At 53.7% G+C, this 20,298-nt stretch overlaps 1 protein-coding gene across 1 annotated transcript in view; it reads right to left on the bottom strand.

Annotated features, from left to right (window-relative positions):
* Nucleotides 1–20,298, bottom strand: part of dnmbp (dynamin binding protein) — an 88,133-nt gene that overhangs the window by 5,454 nt on the left and 62,381 nt on the right. The window contains 10 exon segments of the mRNA XM_068002003.1: nt 893–1,455; nt 4,485–4,683; nt 6,916–7,095; nt 8,256–8,588; nt 9,236–9,364; nt 9,984–10,088; nt 11,449–11,579; nt 13,284–13,368; nt 13,371–13,497; nt 17,048–17,065. Of these exon segments, the coding sequence (XP_067858104.1) occupies nt 893–1,455; nt 4,485–4,683; nt 6,916–7,095; nt 8,256–8,588; nt 9,236–9,364; nt 9,984–10,088; nt 11,449–11,579; nt 13,284–13,368; nt 13,371–13,497; nt 17,048–17,065 (1,870 nt within the window).

Here is a 20,298-nt window from a genome sequence, read left to right as displayed (position 1 = left end):
TCGGAGGGTCAGTACTGAGGGAACGCTGCACTGTCGGAGGTGCCATCAGAGGTGACGAGACATTAAACAGAGGTCCTGTCTGCTCTCTCAGGTGAACGTAAAAGATCCCATGGCACCATTCGAAAGAGAGCAGGGGAGTTCTTCCCAGTGTCCTGGCCGATATTTATCCCTCAGCCCACATCACTTAGAAACAGATGATCTGGTCATTATCTCATTGCTCTTTCTGTGCAAATTGACTGCTGCGTTTCCTACATTACAACAGTGATTACAGTTCAAAAAAAAAACACCTCTGGCTGTAAAGCTTTTTGGAATGGCCTGAGGTTGTGAAAGGTGCTGTAGAAAAGGGAGTCTCTTTCTCTGTAGGATGGTGAAGAGTGGGAATGTTGACTGATCTTTTCCCCCTTCTAGATGAGGATTTAAAAAATTTCATCCTGGGGATGTGGGCGTTGCTGGTGAGGCCGGCATTTATTGCCCATCCCTGGTTGGCCCTTGAGAAGGTGGTGGTGAGCCGCCTTCTTGAACCGCTGCAGTCCGTGTGGTGACGGTTCTCCCACAGTGCTGTTAGGAAGGGAGTTCCAGGATTTTGACCCAGTGACGATGAAGGAACGGCGATATATTTCCAAGTCGGGATGGTGTGTGACTTGGAGGGGAACGTGCAGGTGATGTTGTTCCCATGTGCCTGCTGCCCTTGTCCTTCTAGGTGGTGGAGGTCGCGGGTTTGGGAGGTGCTGTCGAAGAAGCCTTGGCGAGTTGCTGCAGTGCATCCTGTGGATGGTACACACTGCAGCCACTGTGCGCCGGTGGTGAAGGGAGTGGGTGTTTAAGATGGTGGATGGGCTAAGGTGAAAGGGACACAGTACGGAGCTCTCTCTCGGAGCCCTCCTGCTCTTACCTGCTGTCCGGGGTCATAGTCGTTGCTTTCCAGATACCCCTCCTGCGACGAGGCCCTGCGCAGCCCTCTCCCACACTCCCGGTTTCTCCGTGGGAGCGAGTACTCCATCTGATTGGAGCGTTTCGGCTGCACCATCGAGTAGGAATCCCTCGCGGTCGAGTGCTGAGGGGCCACGGCCGGGTAAGAGGGGTCAAACGTGTTCGAACGCTGCGTTGAAGCCAGCGGGCGCGGCGCCGGAGAGCGGTCCCGGTCTGACCGCGGCGGGGAGGCGGTTGGGCACGGCGCCGAGGGATCGGACGCGATCGATCGCTGCGATGCCGTTCTCGGGTGAGACCCGCCCAGGGTTTCCGTCGGTCCAGGCGCCTGCGGAGAGGTGGGGAAGGAGGCCGTGGCGCTGGAGTGATTCGCCGTCGGGGCCGAGGTGCTGTTCTGCCGGGAGATGACCGGGGAGGAGCCTCCGTAGCCGGATTCGTTGGAGGAGTGGCTGCCCACCGAGATGTCAGAATGGCTCCTTCGAGGGTTGTAGAGTTTCAGGAAGGAGCTGTACATGAAGCCCTTCATCACTGCCGGAAACAAGACAAAGGGGCGTTAACACTCTACACACTTCACACCAGGCACCCCTTCACCTTCACATCCAACGAGACCAATCCCCACCCACCCCGGCTTTGCTCATTCCGGGCTGTGGCTCCACGATTGTTGAGTGTATTCAGCAGAAAAGATTTACTAGGATGCTACCGGGACTTGATGGTTTGACTTATAGGGAGAGGTTGGATAGACTGAGACTTTTTTCCCTGGAGAGTAGGAGGTTTAGGGGTGATCTTATAGAAGTCTATAAAATAATGAGGGGCATAGATAAGGTCGATAGTCAAAATCTTTCCCCAAAGGTAGGGGAGTCTATAACGAGGGGGCATAGATTTAAGGTGAGAGGGGAGAGATACAAAAGGGTCCAGAGGGGCAATTTTTTCACTCAAAGGGTGGTGAGTGTCTGGAACGAGCTGCCAGAGGCAGTAGTAGAGGCGGGTACAATTTTGTCTTTTAAAAAGCATTTGGACAGTTACATGGGTAAGATGGGTATAGAGGGATATGGGCCAAGTGCAGGCAATTGGGACTAGCTTAGTGGTATAAACTGGGCGACATGGACATGTTGGGCCGAAGGGCCTGTTTCCATGTTGTAACTTCTATGATTCTATGATTCTATGATTGTCAGTCGTGGCTCAGTGGGACTCTCTCTCGCCTCAGGAGGCTGTGGGCTCGAGCCCCGCTCCAGAGACCTGAGCACTTAATCAAAGCTGACGCTCCCCAGTGCCAGCACTGAGGGAGTGCCGCACTGTCGGAGGTGCCGTCTTTCGGGTGAGACATTAAACCGAGGCTCCGCCTACCCTCTCAGGATGGACGTAAAAAATCCCACGGCCACTATTTTGAAGAGGAGCAGGGGGAGTTCTCCCCGGCGTCCTGACCAATATTCATCCCTCAACAAACATCACCCTGGTCGTTATCACATTGCTGTTTGTGGGATCTTGCTGTGCGCAAATTGGCTGCCGCGTTTCCTACATCACGACAGTGACTACACTTCAAAACGTACTTCATTGGCTGAAAAGCGCTTTGGGACGTCCTGAGGTTGTGAAAGGCGCTGTAGAAATGCAAGTCCGAATATCTTTCTATTGCAGCTTTATATGTCCCTGTAGAATATCTAAGAGGAAATGGAAGGAGCAGAGAGGAACCCTCAAACCACCCGGCCTTCTCTGGAGCTCAAGTTGTTTCGATGTGCTTTTGGGTCTGACTTGGCAAATCCACCTCCCACCCTTCTAGTTCTTCAATACTACAAGAGAGGCCTCTGTCCCCAGGCCCCATTAGTACCGAGAGGCCTCTGTCCCCAGGCCCCATTAGTACCGAGAGGCCTCGGTCCCCAGGCCCCATTAGTACCGAGAGGCCTCTGTCTCCAGGCCCCATTAGTACCGAGAGGCCTCTGTCCCCAGGCCCCATTAGTACTGAGAGGCCTCTGTCCCCAGGCCCCATTAGTACAGAGAGGCCTCTGTCCCCAGGCCCCATTAGTACAGAGAGGCCTCTGTCCCCAGGCCCCATTAGTACCGAGAGGCCTCTGTCCCCAGGCCCCATTAGTACAGAGAGGCCTCTGTCTCCAGGCCCCATTAGTACCGAGAGGCCTCTGTCCCCAGGCCCCATTAGTACAGAGAGGCCTCTGTCTCCAGGCCCCATTAGTACTGAGAGGCCTCGGTCCCCAGGCCCCATTAGTACCGAGAGGCCTCGGTCCCCAGGCCCCATTAGTACCGAGAGGCCTCTGTCCCCAGGCCCCATTAGTACCGAGAGGCCTCGGTCCCCAGGCCCCATTAGTACCGAGAGGCCTCTGTCCCCAGGCCCCATTAGTACCGAGAGGCCTCGGTCCCCAGGCCCCATTAGTACAGAGAGGCCTCTGTCCCCAGGCCCCATTAGTACTGAGGCTCCCATCGCCAGGCTTCCTTGTACTGAGAGTGCTGCCATCAACGTCCCCATGTAGCCAGCCAGCAGATGGTGCTAAAGTGTCATATATGTACAGCACAGCAGAAGGCCAATCGGCCCATCGTGCCTGTGCTGTTCTCAGGCAGAAAACTCCGGTTTTCCCCTCCCCGCTGTGGGGGGGAATGTCACTGCTTGGCCCCTCCCTCCTCCCCACGGCTCGGCTCGGCTCTGGACCCTGGACTTGAACCTGCTCCCTTCCCTCTCCGCGGCACTGAGTCTCAGCCACTGCTCAGCGCCCGGTCTTTCTGCAATTCTCATCTCTGTTTGTGGTGTTTTTTTTTGCAGTAACCCTCCCCCGGTTTGTGGCACAGTCGGTGCTGTCCGTGGAGACAGGCCAAACAAATATGTCTCCACTCCAATAATCCCGCTATCACCTTAAGGACCATTAAACAAAGTAAAACTGGAGGAGCTCCGTTGGCTGATGGATCTAAGTGAAAAGGGTTTGGTCAGTCTCTGCCCAGTCTGTATTATCCATAGAATCACACAGCACAGAAGGAGGCCGTTCAGAACGCCTAGAGCTGACCTCTAGTCTTGTCCTTCTCTGGCGCTTCCCAGCTGGGGTCATTGGGATAGCAATCAGGAGTACAGACCCCAGACCCCAGCTGATTTACCTCTCTCCAGACCCGAAGGCCCCTAAAAGGCAGAGATCAGATAGCTCCACACAACGACCACTTGCATTTATATAGCGCCTTTAAAGTAGTAAAACCTCCCCAAGGTGCTTCACAGGAGAGTAAATCAGACAAAATTTGACACCGAGCCACATAAGGAGACATTAGGACAGGTGACCGAATGCTTGGTCAAAGAGATGGGTTTTAAGGAGCGTCTTAAAGGAGGAGAGGTTTAGGGAGGGAATTCCAGAGCTTAGGGCCGAGGCAGCTGAAGGCACGGCCGCCAATGGTGGAGCGAAGGAAGTGGGGGATGCGCAAGATGCCAGGAAACTATCCTGGGAGCTTTCTGACAGGTTTGGCTCGGTATCGTGCCCAGGGGACGCGCGGGCATTCGACATACACATCTTCATCGCTCCAGGGGTGGCCCTTTTTTTTTTTGAGAGGGACAGCGCCCGTTGTAAGCCCCTTACCCCCATTGTCCACCAGCCAGCGGTTCTGGCTGCCCATGGGGTCCTGCTGTTTAATCACTCCGACCAGGTCCCCCTCCAGGAGGGAAACATCCAGCTCTTGAGCAGCGTTGAAGTTCCGATCTGCCTGGTACAACTTATCCGGCTCGTACTTTGCCAGCAAGGCTGCCCGCTGCTCATCCGTCTGAAACATGGTGATCGGCTTATGAGGGGAAAAAAAAAAATAACACGAGTGTAGGATATTAGACCAAGGAATTGGAATGAGTGGTCAAGGTGGAACTTCTTGGCATTGGAACATAGGAACAGGAGGAGGCCATTCAGCCCCTCGAGCCTGTACCGCCATTCAATTAGATCATGGCTGATCTGTATCTTAACTCCATTTACCCGCCTTGGTTCCGTAACCCTTAATCCCCTTACCCAACAAAAATCCATCGATCTCAGTTTTGAAATTTTCAATTGACCCCCAGTCTCAACAGCTTCTTCTGGACTCCCCCCACCAGAGGAAATAGTTTCTCTCTATCTACCCTATCAAATCCTTTAATCATCTTAAACACCTCAATTGTATCACCGTTTAACTTTCTATATTCAAGGGAATACAAGTCTAGTTTATGAAACTTGTCCTCATAATTTAACCCTTTTAGCCCTGGTATCATTCTGGTGAATCTGCGCTGCACCCCCTCCAGGGCCAATATATCCTTCCTGAGGTGCGGTGCCCCATGCTCTAAATGGGGTCGAACCCGAGCTTTATATAAACGGTAACACAACTTCCTCCCCTTTGTACTCCAGCCCCCTTTTGAGATAAAGGCCAACATTCCATTAGCCGTTTTAATTATTTTTTGTGACTGACCAATAGCTTTTAATGATTTCTGTACTTGGACCCCTAAATCTCTCTGCTCCCCCACAGTTCCCAACTTCTCGCCATTTAGATCTTCAAAAAACAACACAACGGCAATTTATGGAACATTGTCCAGTTTGTGTCACTGGGCTGATTCAGCAAAAGGAAAACTGTGCTTAATAAAATGTAACACTGCAATATCCTTCATTCAGTGCCCCAGATTAGCTCCACCACCTTCCACAATCAGCAACAGACCTGGAAACCCCCCCTCCCGCCCAGTGCTCTCACTCCAGACACAGCCCACGTCCGCAAGGGAAGAATCTATATTTATACGCCTGGGTGACTTTCACATCTAGGATGAAAATTTGTCACACTGACCAAAGTGACAACACTGATATCCACTTGGTGAAATGAATAGGGGCTGGTTACCATCAGACTGACAGCCAGAGCAGTGAACGGTGGGGATACAGCGGCTTTGGAAAAGGTCCAGCAGAGAGCTACCAGAATAATTCCTAGCTAAAGATCCTCAGCTCCTCAGATAGGCTCAAGGACCTTGGTCTATTTACTGTCGAGAAGCGTAGATTTAGAGGTGACCTGATAGAGGTCTATAAAATAATTAAAGAGCTGGACAGCGTCCTTATTGAGAGATTATTCCAGTTTTAACAGGTTGGGGAGGACCAGGGAACACGAGTGTAAAGTATGGAAGAGTGGGAATAGACTGGACGTTGGGCACTTCTCCTTTTCCCAGGGAGCAGTGAGCCTCTGGAATGTGTTGCCCGGCTGGTGTGGTGGGAGCCGACTCTCTGTCTCCGAGAGGGAGCTGGACTGGGGCAGAGATCCCATCATACAGAAGGTAAATGTCTTTATAGCTAACTCTCTGTCCGTGTGATCTCCTGGACTGGTTTTGATCACCTGAGGGGGTCGGAGAGGGGTTTTATGGAGTATTTTTCACTTGTTTTTCGCCTCACCCGGGAGATGACATGACTGCGGGGCGGGGTCTGAGGGTGGGGTGGGGGAGGGAGAGGGAGGTGTCCAGTCACGATGCTCCGGCCTCACGGGGTGTGGGGCAGGCTCGATGGACCATTGAACCATAGAAAAGATACAGCACAGAAGGAGGCCATTCGGCCCATTGTGTCCGCGCTGGTTCGAAGAACAACCAGGTGCCCATTCTAACCCCACCTTCCAGCACCCGGTCCATAGCCCTGCAGCTTACAGCACTTTAGGTGCAGGTCCAGGTACTTTCTAAAAGAGTTGAGGGTCCCTGCCTCTACCACCAATTCGGGCAGCAAATTCCATAATCCTTCTGCCAATCAGCTTAAATCTGTGTCCTCTAGTTCCTGAACTCTCCGCTAGGGGAAACTGGTCTATTCCTGCTCGTCAGTTCCGTGTGTTCGTAACGCAGACCTGGTGGGAACAGAATGTCACCCAGGGCAGTGAATGGAGACAGGATTATAACAGACCATGTGGTCAAGGTTAAACGAAGCCACAAGCAGCTTGTTGCAGGATTCTCTGGAATGTACGGACAGGATGCCTTAAACAAGTAATAATAATGTAATATAATAATGTCTCCTGATTGTAGGAGGTGAGGGCGACACTCACCATTGTGGACATGTGCCATCGCGAAGACTGGCGTTCCGTGATCTTCCGATCGAAAGGCTTCCTCGAGGAAGGGAGTGTGTCCGGGAAGAAACTGAAGACCTGGAGCAGTTCCATGGCCTTAAGGTGCTGTTCTTGGAAGGAGGCGACAATACTGGTGTCCTTGCTGACCACTGTGATGAACTGCGGGGAGACAAACCATCCCTTGATCATCGTTCGAGAGACTCAGACAGGGTGTCAAACCCGGCTCGCATTCCAAGCAGACAGATTCCAGTGACATCACATCATCTACACAGCCCGCCCCGGCATCCAGCACTCAGAGTAAAGCTCCCTCTACACTGTCCCATCAAACACTCCCAGGGCAGGTACAGCACGGGTTAGATACAGAGTAAAGCTCCCTCTACACTGTCCCATCAGTCACTCCCAGGGCAGGTACAGCACGGGTTAGATCCAGAGTAAAGCTCCCTCTACACTGTCCCATCAGTCACTCCCAGGGCAGGTACAGCACGGGTTAGATACAGAGTAAAGCTCCCTCTACACTGTCCCATCAAACACTCCCAGGGCAGGTACAGCACGGGTTAGATACAGAGTAAAGCTCCCTCTACACTGTCCCATCAAACACTCCCAGGGCAGGTACAGCACGGGTTAGATACAGAGTAAAGCTCCCTCTACACTGTCCCATCAAACACTCCCAGGGCAGGTACAGCACGGGTTAGATACAGAGTAAAGCTCCCTCTACACTGTCCCGTCAAACACTCCCAGGGCAGGTACAGCACGGGTTAGATACAGAGTAAAGCTCCCTCTACACTGTCCCATCAAACACTCCCAGGGCAGGTACAGCACGAGTTAGATACAGAGTAAAGCTCCCTCTACACTGTCCCATCAAACACTCCCAGGGCAGGTACAGCACGGGTTAGATACAGAGTAAAGCTCCCTCTACACTGTCCCATCAGTCACTCCCAGGGCAGGTACAGCACGGGTTAGATACAGAGTAAAGCTCCCTCTACACTGTCCCATCAAACACTCCCAGGGCAGGTACAGCACGGGTTAGATACAGAGTAAAGCTCCCTCTACACTGTCCCATCAGTCACTCCCAGGGCAGGTACAGCACGGGTTAGATACAGAGTAAAGCTCCCTCTACACTGTCCCATCAAACACTCACAGGGCAGGTACAGCACGGGTTAGATCCAGAGTATCTGTCAGACTGTTAATCACTCTGCGAATCCTTCCACTACCTCACACTGTTCTCCAAGCGGTGAGTCTGCAGATATGAAAATTCTGACTCTATTACCAGTAGGAAGCAGACTGACGGTGTAAGGACCAAACCCCTCTCCTCCTCTTACCTGTGACAGCGGCTTCAGTTCATCGCGGGTCAGCCCCACAAACTCCCGGTGAGCTTCAGCAAACCCTCGGATGCAGTTGACAAAGAGTTCCTGAGCGCTCTTGTGAAACTTTGGCAGTTCATCGAGCAGCTGGGCGTTGAGAGCCTCGTAGTTGTTCTTGGCCGCCTGCAGCTCGTCCAAAGTCCTCTTGTCCTTCAGCTTCTCGGCTCTCTCCTTGCAGTTGTGGTAATCCAACAGCTTGTCGAAGCGTTTGATCACAAGCTTATGGGGGCCGGCACACATTCCCAACAGCTGGTTCAGCGGAGCGAAGACAAGATTCTCCGTCCGCTCTTGCTGTCGGGAGAACAATGCGGGGAAAAGATAAAACTAGCAACGCCTCAAATTTAAAATTCTCACCCTTGGGTTCAAATCCCTCCGTGGCCTCGCCCCCCTCCCTATCCCTGTAACCTCCTCCAGCCCTACAACCCTCCGAGATCTCTGCGCTCCTCCAATTCTGGCCTCTTGCGTATCCCCCACTCCCATCGCTCCACCATTGGCGGCCGTGCCTTCAGCTGCCTGGGCCCTAAGCTCTGGAATTCCCTCCCTGAACCTCTCCGCCTCTCTCTCCTCCTTTAAGACGCTCCTTAAAACCCACCTCTTGGACCAAGCTTTTGGTCACCTGTCCTAATATCGCCTTACGTGGCTCGTGTCAAATTTTGTCTGATTTAGGCTCCTGTGAAGGCGCTATATAAATGCAAGTTGTTGTTGTTGCTTCTGCCTGAAATAAACAGAGCACCAAGGACGTTATAGACGGCAACTCTGAAATTGATGTTTAACCATTTGCATTATGGTTTTCCCTGGTTGACCGATATAAGAGACTGCCCGTTTTAAGTGGTGGGGACAGTAGTGCTGTTGAAATAGGGTGAGGAACGTCATATGAGCTCACTATTATCACCAACCAGTCACCTCTACGGTCACGAGCACTCGGAATCCACACTTACAAAGTCGGTGAACAGGCAGTCACTGATTAATCGATGAGCCCGCTGGAAACTCTCCAGGTCGATGTGATTCTTCTCCCCGTACATGTCCAGGATACTCATGGCCTCCAGCACCTTCACCGACGCAGACTCCTGGCACGGGAGAGACACAGTCGGTCAGTCTCTCCGGTCCCACCCGGGACTCGCAAGCTACAAACCTGCAACGCGAGGAACCAGCAGCCTCCGTCACTGGGGGGGGCAGAGGGACCAGTCTGTGCACCTCCATCATCTCCTCCCTTCCTCTCCCCAAGGCATTGACTCTTCAAGGGTTACTGTCCCCCAGGCTCCAGCTGTCCTGCCTCGACCAACAAGACATTCTTCATGTGTGAGCCCCAGAGGCTGAGTGTCCGGCTCAGGCTATTTGACTGTGGAGGCATCATGTTTGAACCCGATCCTGTCCGTCCCCAAACTCCTCCCCAGTCAGTCCCTGTCCGTCCCCAAACTCCTCCCCAGTCAGTCCCTGTCCGTCCCCAAACTCCTCCCCAGTCAGTCCCTGTCCGTCCCCAAACTCCTCCCCAGTCAGTTGCCGTTCACAGACAGGCACTTTGAAGGTGGGGGTCAGTGGATAATGATCAGGGGCAGATACACCTCCCCCCCCCCCCCCCCCCCCCCCAGTTGCCCGAGGTACTGAGGCTAACCATGTTGCCCCCAACTGCTGAGAGGGCACAGACCGGGTCACCCCTGTGGGTGAGGGTCTGTCAGGGTCACTTACTCGCACGTGTTGCAGGTACAGGGACAGATCTCGGATGAAGGATTTAATGAGCCGTTCCTGTCCCCGGAACTTTCTTTCCGCCTCCTCAAACGCCTCATCCTTGATCTGAAAGCGAAGGAGACGCATCAATCGCGGACCCAAGAAAGATAAATCAGAGCATTTTCTAAACGGTGAGAAACTAGGACCCGTGGAGCAGCGAAGAGGTTTCGGAGTCCAAGTACACGACCTGTTTAAAGCTAGTGCACAGGTACAGAAAGTAATCAACAAGGCTAATGGAGTGTTGGCCTTTATCTCAAGAGGGCCGGAATACAAAGTAAATGATGTTTCAGTTATACAGAGCTCTGTCCTGTTAGACCCCATTTAGAGACCCTGTTTAGATTTGCTGAATCCCCCACCATCAACATCCTGGGGGTCACCATTGACCAGAAACTTAACTGGACCAGCCATATAAATACTGTGGCTACAAGAGCAGGTCAGAGGCTGGTTATTCTGCGTCGAGTGACTCACCTCTTGACTCCCCAAAGCCTTTCCACCATCTACAAGGCACAAGTCAGGAGTGTGATGGAATACTTTCCACTTGCCTGGATGAGTGCAGCTCCAACAACACTCAAGAAGCTCGACACCATCCAGGACAAAGCAACCCACTTGATTGGCACCCCATCCACCACCCTAAACATTCACTCCCTTCACCACCAGTGCACTTTGGCTGCAGTGTGTACCATCCACAGGATGCACTGCAGCAACTCGCCAAGGCTTCTTCGACAGCACCTCCCAAACCCGCGACCTCTACCACCTAGAAGGACAAGGGCAGCAGGCACATGGGAACAACACCACCTGCACGCTCCCCTCCAAGTCACACACCATCCCGACTTGGAAATATATCGCCGTTCCTTCATCGTCGCTGGGTCAAAGTCCTGGAACTCCCTTCCTAACAGCACTGTGGGAGAACCTTCACCACACGGACTGCAGCGGTTCAAGAAGGCGGCTCACCACCACCTTCTCAAGGGCAATTAGGGATGGGCAATAAATGCCGGCCTCGCCAGCGATGCCCACATCCCATGAACGAATAAAAAAAAAAGATCTGGGCACCGCACCTTGGAGGATACACTGGCAATGGAGGGGGTGCAGTAGCTCCATATCCCTGGATATCCTTACCCAACAAAAATCTTTCAACCTCTCAAGACCCAACTCCTGTAGGACCCAAAGCCCCAATTCCTGCTGGTCTCTCAGATCTAAAGCTAAATATCAGATAGTAAATTCTAGCACATTCGGGACGTCCTAACTATCCTGCTGGATCCAGAGTCTGAGAGAACCCAGGTCAAAAATGGTCAGCTGGCTTTTTAAAAGAAAAACAAAACCCTCGACTCCCACAAAGCCTCCTGTGGAGGTTCCATTGTAAACAATAAATATCCTCAGATGGTCAGAGCTCGCGTGGGTCTCCAGATTCCAGAGCCTCATCTCTTACCTGGGGCGCAAAGCCCGTCAGATGCTTGAGGTGGCTGCTGACTCTGTTGGATTTCTTTATGATGGAATGCATGCTCAGTTTGGAGATCTTGTCCATCAGTGATTCCTCGTCCCCTTTCCGATACTTCAGAACTGCACAGAGACACAGGAGTCCAAATCAACAACTTGCATTTATTCAGTGCCTTTAACGCAGTAAAACGTCCAGAGGCGCTTCACAGGAGCGACTGTCAGACAAAATTTGACACCGAGCCTCACAGAATCAATGCAGCACAGAAAGAGGCCACTCGGCCCCTCGAGCCTGTGCCGGCTCTTTGTGAGAGCAATCCAGTTAGTCCCACTCCCCCGCTCTTTCCCCGTAGCCCTGAAAATTTTTTCCCTTCAAAAATTATCCAAATCCTTTTTGAAAGTCACATAAGGAGATATTAGGACAGGCGACCAAAAGCTCGGTCAAAGAGGTGGGTTTTAAGGAGCGTCTTAAAGGAGGAGAGAGAGGCGGAGAGGTTTAGGGAGGGAATTCCAGAGCTTAGGGCCCAGGCAGCTGAAGGCACGGCCGCCAATGGTGGAGAGATTAAAATCGGGGATGGGCAAGAGGCCAGAATTGGAGGAGCGCAGAGATCTCGGAGGGTTGTGGGGCTGGAGGAGGTTACAGAGATAGGGAGGGAGAAATCAGCAATACTCAAGGAGAGGATTCCCCACTCTCCTCCCCGCCTCCCCCCAACGAGCCACAGCTAACCCCAGCCGCCTGACTGAGAGCGAGCGGAGACCCCCCTCCCCGCCCGGGTTACTGACCCGACCCCTGGAGCCGCCAAGATTCCCGCCGCCCGCCAGTTTAACCCGCTCTTCTGAGTGGGCGGGGGCAAGAACGCTTCGGCTGAGAACAGGGATCGGCCCCCGCCCCACCCCACCCCCCGCCCCAACAGCTGCGCTGCCTTTCATGGTCGAATAACCCAGTCCTGCACATAAAGAAGGGCAACCAAAGGGGGGCAGGAACCAAGTTATTCTTAAAAATTCATTCTGGGGACGTGGGCGTCGCTGGCAAGGCCGGCATTTATCGCCCGTCCCTAGTCGCCCTGAGAAGGTGGTGATGGTCCTTCTTCTTGAACTGCTGCAGTAGCGAGTTTGATACAACTGAGTGGTTTGCTGGGCCACTTCAGAGGGCAGTTAAGAATCAACCAGGTTGGTGTGGGGACTGGAGTCACCTATAGGCCCAGACCGGGTAAGGACGGCAGGTTTCCTTCCCTAAAGGACATCAGTGAACCAGTTGGGTTTTTACGACAATCCGACAGTTTCACGGTCACTTTTACTGAGACCAGATTTTTATTTCCAGACAAACTGAATTCAAATTCTCAAATGCCCACGGTGGGATTTGAACTCACGCTCTCTGGATTAACAGGCCTGTAACAGAACCCCTACCCGAATCCGTACCCAAGGAGACCCAGCGTGGGTCACGTGAAGGAGGAGTGAAAACCGACAAGGAGAGTAGGACGGAACGGTCAGTCTTAGCTGCGGCTCAGTGGGCAGCACCCTCGCCTCTGAGTCAGAGGGTCGTGGGTTCGAGCCCCACTCCAGAGCCTTGAGCGCATAATCCAGGCCGACACTCCCAGTGCAGCACTGAGGGAGTGCTGCACCCTCGGAGGTGCCGTCTTTGGCTGAAACGTTAAACAGTCTGCTCTCTCAGGCGGAGGATAAGATCCCACGGCCTCGATCTGTACCCATTCTAATCGGGGATGAGTGGGACTAACTGGATTGCTCTTACAAAGAGCCGGCACGGGCTCGCTGGGCCGAGTGGCCTCCTTCTACGCTGTAATGTCCATTCTACGATTCTATATGAGCCGCCCAAGTCTCACCCAGGTCCTTCCTTGCGCTTGCACTCGTTGATGTTAATGTTGAGCTCCTTCACGCGGGTCACTGCCTCTCCCAGCGTGGCTTCTTGTCTCGGTGAGATTCTGGTGTGGTGTTCAGCAGCTCTGTCAGCAGCAGGGGATACCTCATGACCCGCTGCACCGGCTTAATCAGGAACGAGCCCAGGTTAATGTAGTTTGTTTTGCCCCTGTTTTTTGCGGGAGGCAAGAGAAACATATTTTTTAAAAACGATATCTTTTTTAAAAACAGGTTCATTCAGCTGGAATTGTGTCCAATTCTGGGCATCACACTTTAGGAAGGATGTGAAGGCCTTAGAGAGGGTGCAGAGGAGATTTACTAGAATGGTGCCAGGGATGAGGGACTTCAGTTATGTGGAGAGACTGGAGAAGCTGGGGTTGTTCTCCTTAGAGCAGAGAAGGTTAAGGGGAGATTTAATTGAGGTGTTCAAAATCATGTAGGGTTTTGGTAAGAGTAAAAAAGGGGAAACTGTTTCCAAAGGCGGGAGGGTCAGTAGCCAGAGGACACAGATTTAAAATAACTGGCTGAAGAACCAGAGGGGAGATGAGGAGAATTATTTTACACAGCGAGTTGTTCTGATCTGGAATGCGCTGCCTGAAAGGGCGGTGGAAGCAGATTCAATAATAACTTTCAAAAGGGATTTGGATAAATACTCGAAAAGGAAAAAATTTACAGGCTATGGGGAAAGAGGCAGGAGGGAGTGGGACTAATTGGATAGCTCTTTCAAAGAGCCGGCACAGGCACGATGGGCCGAATGGCCTCCTTCTTTCTGTGCTGTATGATTCTATAATTCAGCAAAGGCTTAGAAAGAGGTGTCTGTACTGTATAATATCCCGTCAGACTGCCCATAGTCTTCCTTGTCCCCGTTAACCCACAGCTCATTACACAGGGGTGAGATAAGAAACTGCCAGTACGTAGAGACATTTATGTACAGGATTATCACAAAATAAGGGGAAATAGAATGGTCCGTGTGAGTGGGAAGGGGGTCATTGTGGAACACTGGTAGAGAGCAGGGATTAGGTTAGGTGCCGGGACTCTGGGTGGGGAATTGTTTGTAGTAAAGAGGATACCTGGGTTTAAACCCAGCCCAAAGATGACAAAACGCTCATCTCTCTACAATCCCTCAACCCGAGGACTGGCAGCAACGCAAACCCAGAAATGCAAACATCAATGGTGCAGCAAAGGGTTCTATACTGGGAGCTTTACTCTGTATCTAACCCGTGCTGTACCTGCCCTGGGAGTGTTTGATGGGACAGTGTAGAGGGAGCTTTACTCTGTATCTAAACCGTGCTGTACCTGCCCTGGGAGTGTTTGATGGGACAGTGTAGAGGGAGCTTTACTCTGTATCTAACCGTGCTGTACCTGCCCTGGAGTGTTTGATGGGACAGTGTAGAGGGAGCTTTACTCTGTATCTAACCCATGCTGTACCTGCCCTGGGAGTGTTTGATGGGACAGTGTAGAGGGAGCTTTACTCTGTATCTAACCCGTGCTGTACCTGCCTGGGAGTGTGTGATGGGACAGTGTAGAGGGAGCTTTACTCTGTATCTAACCCATGCTGTACCTGCCCTGGGAGTGTTTGATGGGACAGTGTAGAGGGAGCTTTACTCTGTATCTAACCGTGCTGTACCTGCCCTGGGAGTGTTTGATGGGACAGTGTAGAGGGAGCTTTACTCTGTATCTAACCCATGCTGTACCTGCCCTGGGAGTGTTTGATGGGACAGTGTAGAGGGAGCTTTACTCTGTATCTAACCCGTGCTGTACTGCCCCGGGAGTGTGTGATGGGACAGTGTAGAGGGAGCTTTACTCTGTATCTAACCCGTGCTGTACCTGACATTGTTCTAATATTGATTTCCCTCCCCTTTGATGAACATAGAAAAGTGTAAAAAAGAGTCACAGATACGAATAGATTAAATCGCACAAGACATCACTTACCTGGAATGCCCGTCTCGTCGATTAATGTTAGCGATGTTAGATCATCACAACACAGGAAACATGCGTCCGCTTGATATACAGTGAGTTAATGAGTTTAATGCCAGCCGTGTTAGAAAGGGAAACACTCTCCGCACTGAAACATGGTGAGGGAGGAGGGGGGAGTCCCTGCACCATGTCCATCACAGAGGCATGGACGATACGGAGCATCTCAGTGTGATTAGTAAGGGTCGGGTCGGGTCGGGTCGGGGAGAGGGAGAGGGGGGAGGGGAGTGTGGGGTCTTTAGTCATGTGCAGCAGGAATCACACCATGCGGGTCGCAGCCTGTTAGAGCAAAGTGCAACAGAGACAAAGAGAAAGAGCCGCAGGCCTGAATCTGACACCCTGTCTACAACTGAGTGAGCCCAGACCGACAGCCCCTGGGCAGCTACTGCCCAAAGGTTTACATCCCCCTCAGAAACTTTCCCAGAGGGTTTCTTTTCAATCTTTTCCTCTCCTGAAGGTGTTGACCCCCTCGCTGGGGTAAGGGGCAGCCCTCACCAAAACCTGCCAGCCTGGTCTATGAACCATGGGAGGCATCACCACAATCCTGTCCTCTCCTGATTTCCCCCCCCCTACGCACAGACACACACACGCACAGACAGGCGCGCGCACACACAGACACACAGACGATCCAGGAGCCACAGGACAGCATTCAGGTGAGGAACCCGGGCTTATTCACCCCACCCCCACCCCTGACTCCTCCAATAAATCATCAAAACCCCCCCCCATTGAAGATCTGCTCACTCAGCAGAGGGCAGAGAGCGACCCGGCCTGGCACCTCCTGGTCGGCACAGCTCAGGAACCACCAGGGGAAGCTTTTACCAATTAGATTTAATCGATAATATTAATCGACCGAAGGCATAGAGCTCTTGTCAGCTTTAGCGTTTCCTACATTACAACAGTGACTACACTTCAGAAAGTATTTCATTGCCTGTAAAGCGCTTTGGGACGTCCTGAGGCCGTGAAAGGCGTTGAATAAATGGAAGTTCTTAAAACCCCGCGCAGTGGCGCTGGGCCGGCGCCCGTCCACACGGTGGCGGTAGAGGTTGGGAAATGTTCCCGCTGGAACTTTACTCCACCCTGGGGTTCATCCCCCGCGCCCCCCCCTCCCCCACCCTCCGCCCCTCGCCCCCCTGCGCCCCCCACCTCCCCCACCCACCCCCCCACCCATCCGCCCCCCGCCCATCCTCGCCCACCTCGCCCCATCCTCGCCCACCTCGCCCCGTCCTCGCCCCCCACCTCCCCCGTCCTCGCCCCCCACCTCCCCCACCCTCCCCCACCTCGCTCACCCACGGGGACCACTCCGCCCGTGACAGAGTGTGTCGGCAGGACATCCCGGAGCTTACTTGCCTCCAGCCCTACGACCCTCCGAGGTCTCTGCGCTCCTCCTATTCTGGCCTCTTGCGCATCCCCCCGATTCTCATCGCTCCACCATTGGCGGCCGTGCCTTCAGCTGCCCGGGCCCTTGTTCTCTGCCAATTCCCCTTCACCTCAGAAGATAGTATCGCCGGTGGTTGGGGAATGTGGTGTGACGTTATTCGACTGTGGGGGGCTTTACTGCCAATCCCAACCATGCCCTCAGCTGATGGGCAGTTACCCGCACTTTCCAGCCCCTCCCCTCCAAACAGCCCCCTCCCCCCAACATTCATTCTTTCAAAAGCAAACTTCACAACAAAAGCACAGAAAATCCGCCAAAAAAAAGCACAAGCAGGTGAGATAAAGATCAAAGATCGCAGGGTCAGACTTACCACTGACGATAAATAGCTCTGGAGGAGGAGCAGGTTCATGGAGAGGGAAAAAAGGGAGTTACTGAGAGAGCAAATCAGTAAATTTCACAGGGCAATCCCACTGCAGGCCAGACACAGACACTGAGACGGCAGCATCTCCACTATCCACAGGGTCTCCCACCACCCACAGGGTCACCCACCACCCACAGGGTCACCCACCACCCACAGGGTCACCCACCACCACAGGGTCTCCCACCACCCACAGGGTCTCCCACCACCGTTACCTCGACAGCACCTCTCAGCCTGATACCCCCACTGCCTAGAAGGACAAGGGCAGCAGGTACATGGGAACACCACCACCTGCACGTTCCCCTCCAACTCACACACCATCCCAACCTGGAAATATATCGGCCGTTCCTTCATCGTCGTTGGGTCAGAATCCTGGAACTCCCTTCCTAACAGCACTGTGGGAGAACCATCACCACACGGACTGCAGCGGTTCAAGAAGGCGGCTCACCACCAGCTTCTCAGGGGGCAACCAGGGATGGGCAATAAATGCCAGCGATGCCCATGTCCCAGGAACAAATTTCTAAAAATTGCAGATTGGGCACCTTCTTGTGGATCACGGAAATTGGTGGATAAACGAGGGTCCCTCCTCCTGCAGTGAGACCCCCAGGCGTGACGATGGAGACAATCGCGGGACAAATGGGGAAATGCTGGAATCTCTCGGTCGGCCGGAGGGAGTGATCCTGGCTCTGGAAAGAGGCAGCGTCTGGCGGAGTGTTTGTCCATGGAGGTTGCGGCAGATATTTGGGAAGATGGACAGCTGGGGAGTGTGGATAACGGAGATCCCAGTGTAATGGGGGTTTGCCAGTAACACACTGACTCCTCTGGAGTGAGAATTGCCCAACAGCATAAGTTCCCCGACAAAGTCCAGCCTCCGAGGGTCCCCTTCCTCCAGTCCTCGGTGGTCTGTGTGTTCCAGAGATTGCAGTCCCCTGACCCACCCTAACCGTAGCCCCCCCTCTCCCCTCGCCCTCCTCAATGGGAGGACAGTGAGCCAGATATCAAGCAGGCAACAAGAATGGACAACAGACCCGCCACAGAGGAAGGAGAGCAATCAGGAGTCGAACAGCCCCTGGCAGCGTCATATTCTGCCGTTTGTCCAATCCGTGCCCACTTGCTTTTTTTTTTAGAAACAGCCGGTTGATTGGCTGTAGCTCTGACAAGGAATAAGACAGATTGACAGAACGCTGAGCACAGGGGGTAAATGTGCAGCAGAGTAAGAGAAAGAGAGAGAGGAGGAAGGGGAGAGAGAGAGAGAGAGGGGGGGAAGGGGAGAGAGAGAGGAGGGGGAGAGAGAGAGAGAGAGGGGGGGGGGAAGGGGAGAGAGAGAGAGGGGGAAGGGGAAAGAGAGAGAGAGAGAGGGGGAAGGGGAGAGAGAGAGAGAGAGAGGGGGAAGGGGAGGGAGAGAGAGAGAGAGAGGGGGAAGGGGAGAGAGAGAGAGAGAGAGGGAAGGGGAAAGAGAGAGAGAGAGAGGGGGAAGGGGAGAGAGAGAGGAAGGGGAGAGAGAGAGGAGGGGAGAGAGAGAGAGAGAGGGGGGGGGAAGGGGAGAGAGAGAGAGGGGGAAGGGGAAGGAGAGAGAGAGAGAGAGAGGGGGAAGGGGAGAGAGAGAGAGAGAGAGAGAGAGAGGGGGAAGGGGAGGGAGAGAGAGGGGGAAGGGGAAGGAGAGAGAGAGAGAGAGAGGGGGAAGGGGAGAGAGAGAGAGAGAGAGAGGGGGAAGGGGAGGGAGAGAGAGAGAGAGAGGGGGAAGGGGAGGGAGAGAGAGAGAGAGAGGGGGAAGGGGAGAGAGAGAGAGAGAGGGAAGGGGAAAGAGAGAGAGAGAGAGGGGGAAGGGGAGAGAGAGAGGAAGGGGAGAGAGAGAGGAAGGGGAGAGAGAGAGAGAGAGGGGGGGGAAGGGAGAGAGAGAGAGGGGGAAGGGGAAGGAGAGAGAGAGAGAGAGAGGGGGAAGGGAGAGAGAGAGAGAGAGAGAGAGAGAGGGGGGAAGGGGAGGGAGAGAGAGAGAGAGAGAGAGGGGGAAGGGGAGGGAGAGAGAGAGAGAGAGGGGGAAGGGAGAGAGAGAGAGAGAGGGAAGGGGAAAGAGAGAGAGAGAGAGAGAGAGAGGGGAAGGGGAGGGAGAGAGAGAGAGAGAGAGAGGGGGAATGGGAGGGAGAGAGAGAGAGAGAGGGGGAAGGGGAGAGAGAGAGAGAGAGGGAAGGGGAAAGAGAGAGAGAGAGAGGGGGAAGGGAGAGAGGGGGAAGGGAGAGAGAGAGGAGGGGGAGAGAGAGAGGAGGGAGAGAGAGAGGAGGGGGAGAGAGAGAGGAGGGGGAGAGAGAGAGGAGGGGGAGAGAGAGAGGAAGGGGAGGGAGAGAGAGAGAGAGAGAGAGGGGGGAAGGGGAGAGAGAGAGAGAGGGAAGGGGAGAGAGAAAGAGAGAGAGAGGGGGAAGGGAGAGAGAGAGAAGGGGAAGGGGAGAGAGAGAGAGGGGGAAGGGGAGAGAGAGAGAGAGAGAGAGAGGGGGAAGGAGAGAGAGAGAGAGAGGGAAGGGGAGAGAGAGAGAGAGAGGGAAGGGGAGAGAGGAGAGAGAGGGAAGGGGAGAGAGAGAGAGGAAGGGGAGAGAGAGAGAGAGAGAGGAAGGGGAGAGAGAGAGAGAGGGAAGGGGAGAGAGAGGGAGGGAAAGGAGAGAGAGAGAGAGAGAGGGGGAAGGGGAGAGAGAGAGGAAGGGGATGAGAGAGAGAGAGAGGGAAGGGGAGAGAGAGGGAGGGGAAGAGGAGAGAGAGAGAGAGGGGAAGGGGAGAGAGAGGAAGGGGAGAGAGAGAGGAAAGGGGATGAGAGAGGGAAGGGGAAAGAGAGGGAGGGGAGAGAGAGAGGGAAGGGGAAAGAGAGGAGGGGAGAAGGAGAGGAAGGGGAGAGAGAGAGGAAGGGGAGAGAGAGAGGAAGGGGAGAGAGAGAGGAAGGGGAGAGAGAGAGGAAGGGGAGAGAGAGAGGAAGGGGAGAGAGAGAGGAAAGGGGAGAGAGAGAGAGAGAAAGAGGGAAGGGGAGAAGAGAGGAAGGGGGGAGAGAGAGAGAGAGAGAGGGAAGGGGAGAGAGAGAGAGAGAGAGAGGTAGGGGAGAGAGAGAGAGAGAGAGGGGGGGGTAGGGAGAGAGAGAGGGGGTAGGGGAGGAGAGAGAGAGGAAGGGGAGAGAGAGAGGAAGGGGAGAGAGAGAGAGGAAGGGGAGAGAGAGAGGAAGGAGA

The sequence above is a fragment of the Heptranchias perlo genome, chromosome 21 (assembly GCF_035084215.1).
Source record: "Heptranchias perlo isolate sHepPer1 chromosome 21, sHepPer1.hap1, whole genome shotgun sequence".
In the NCBI taxonomy this organism is placed as follows: Eukaryota; Metazoa; Chordata; class Chondrichthyes; order Hexanchiformes; family Hexanchidae; genus Heptranchias; species Heptranchias perlo.
Note: the sequence above shows the minus strand (reverse complement) of the source record. Positions and strands in the feature narration are given on the sequence as shown.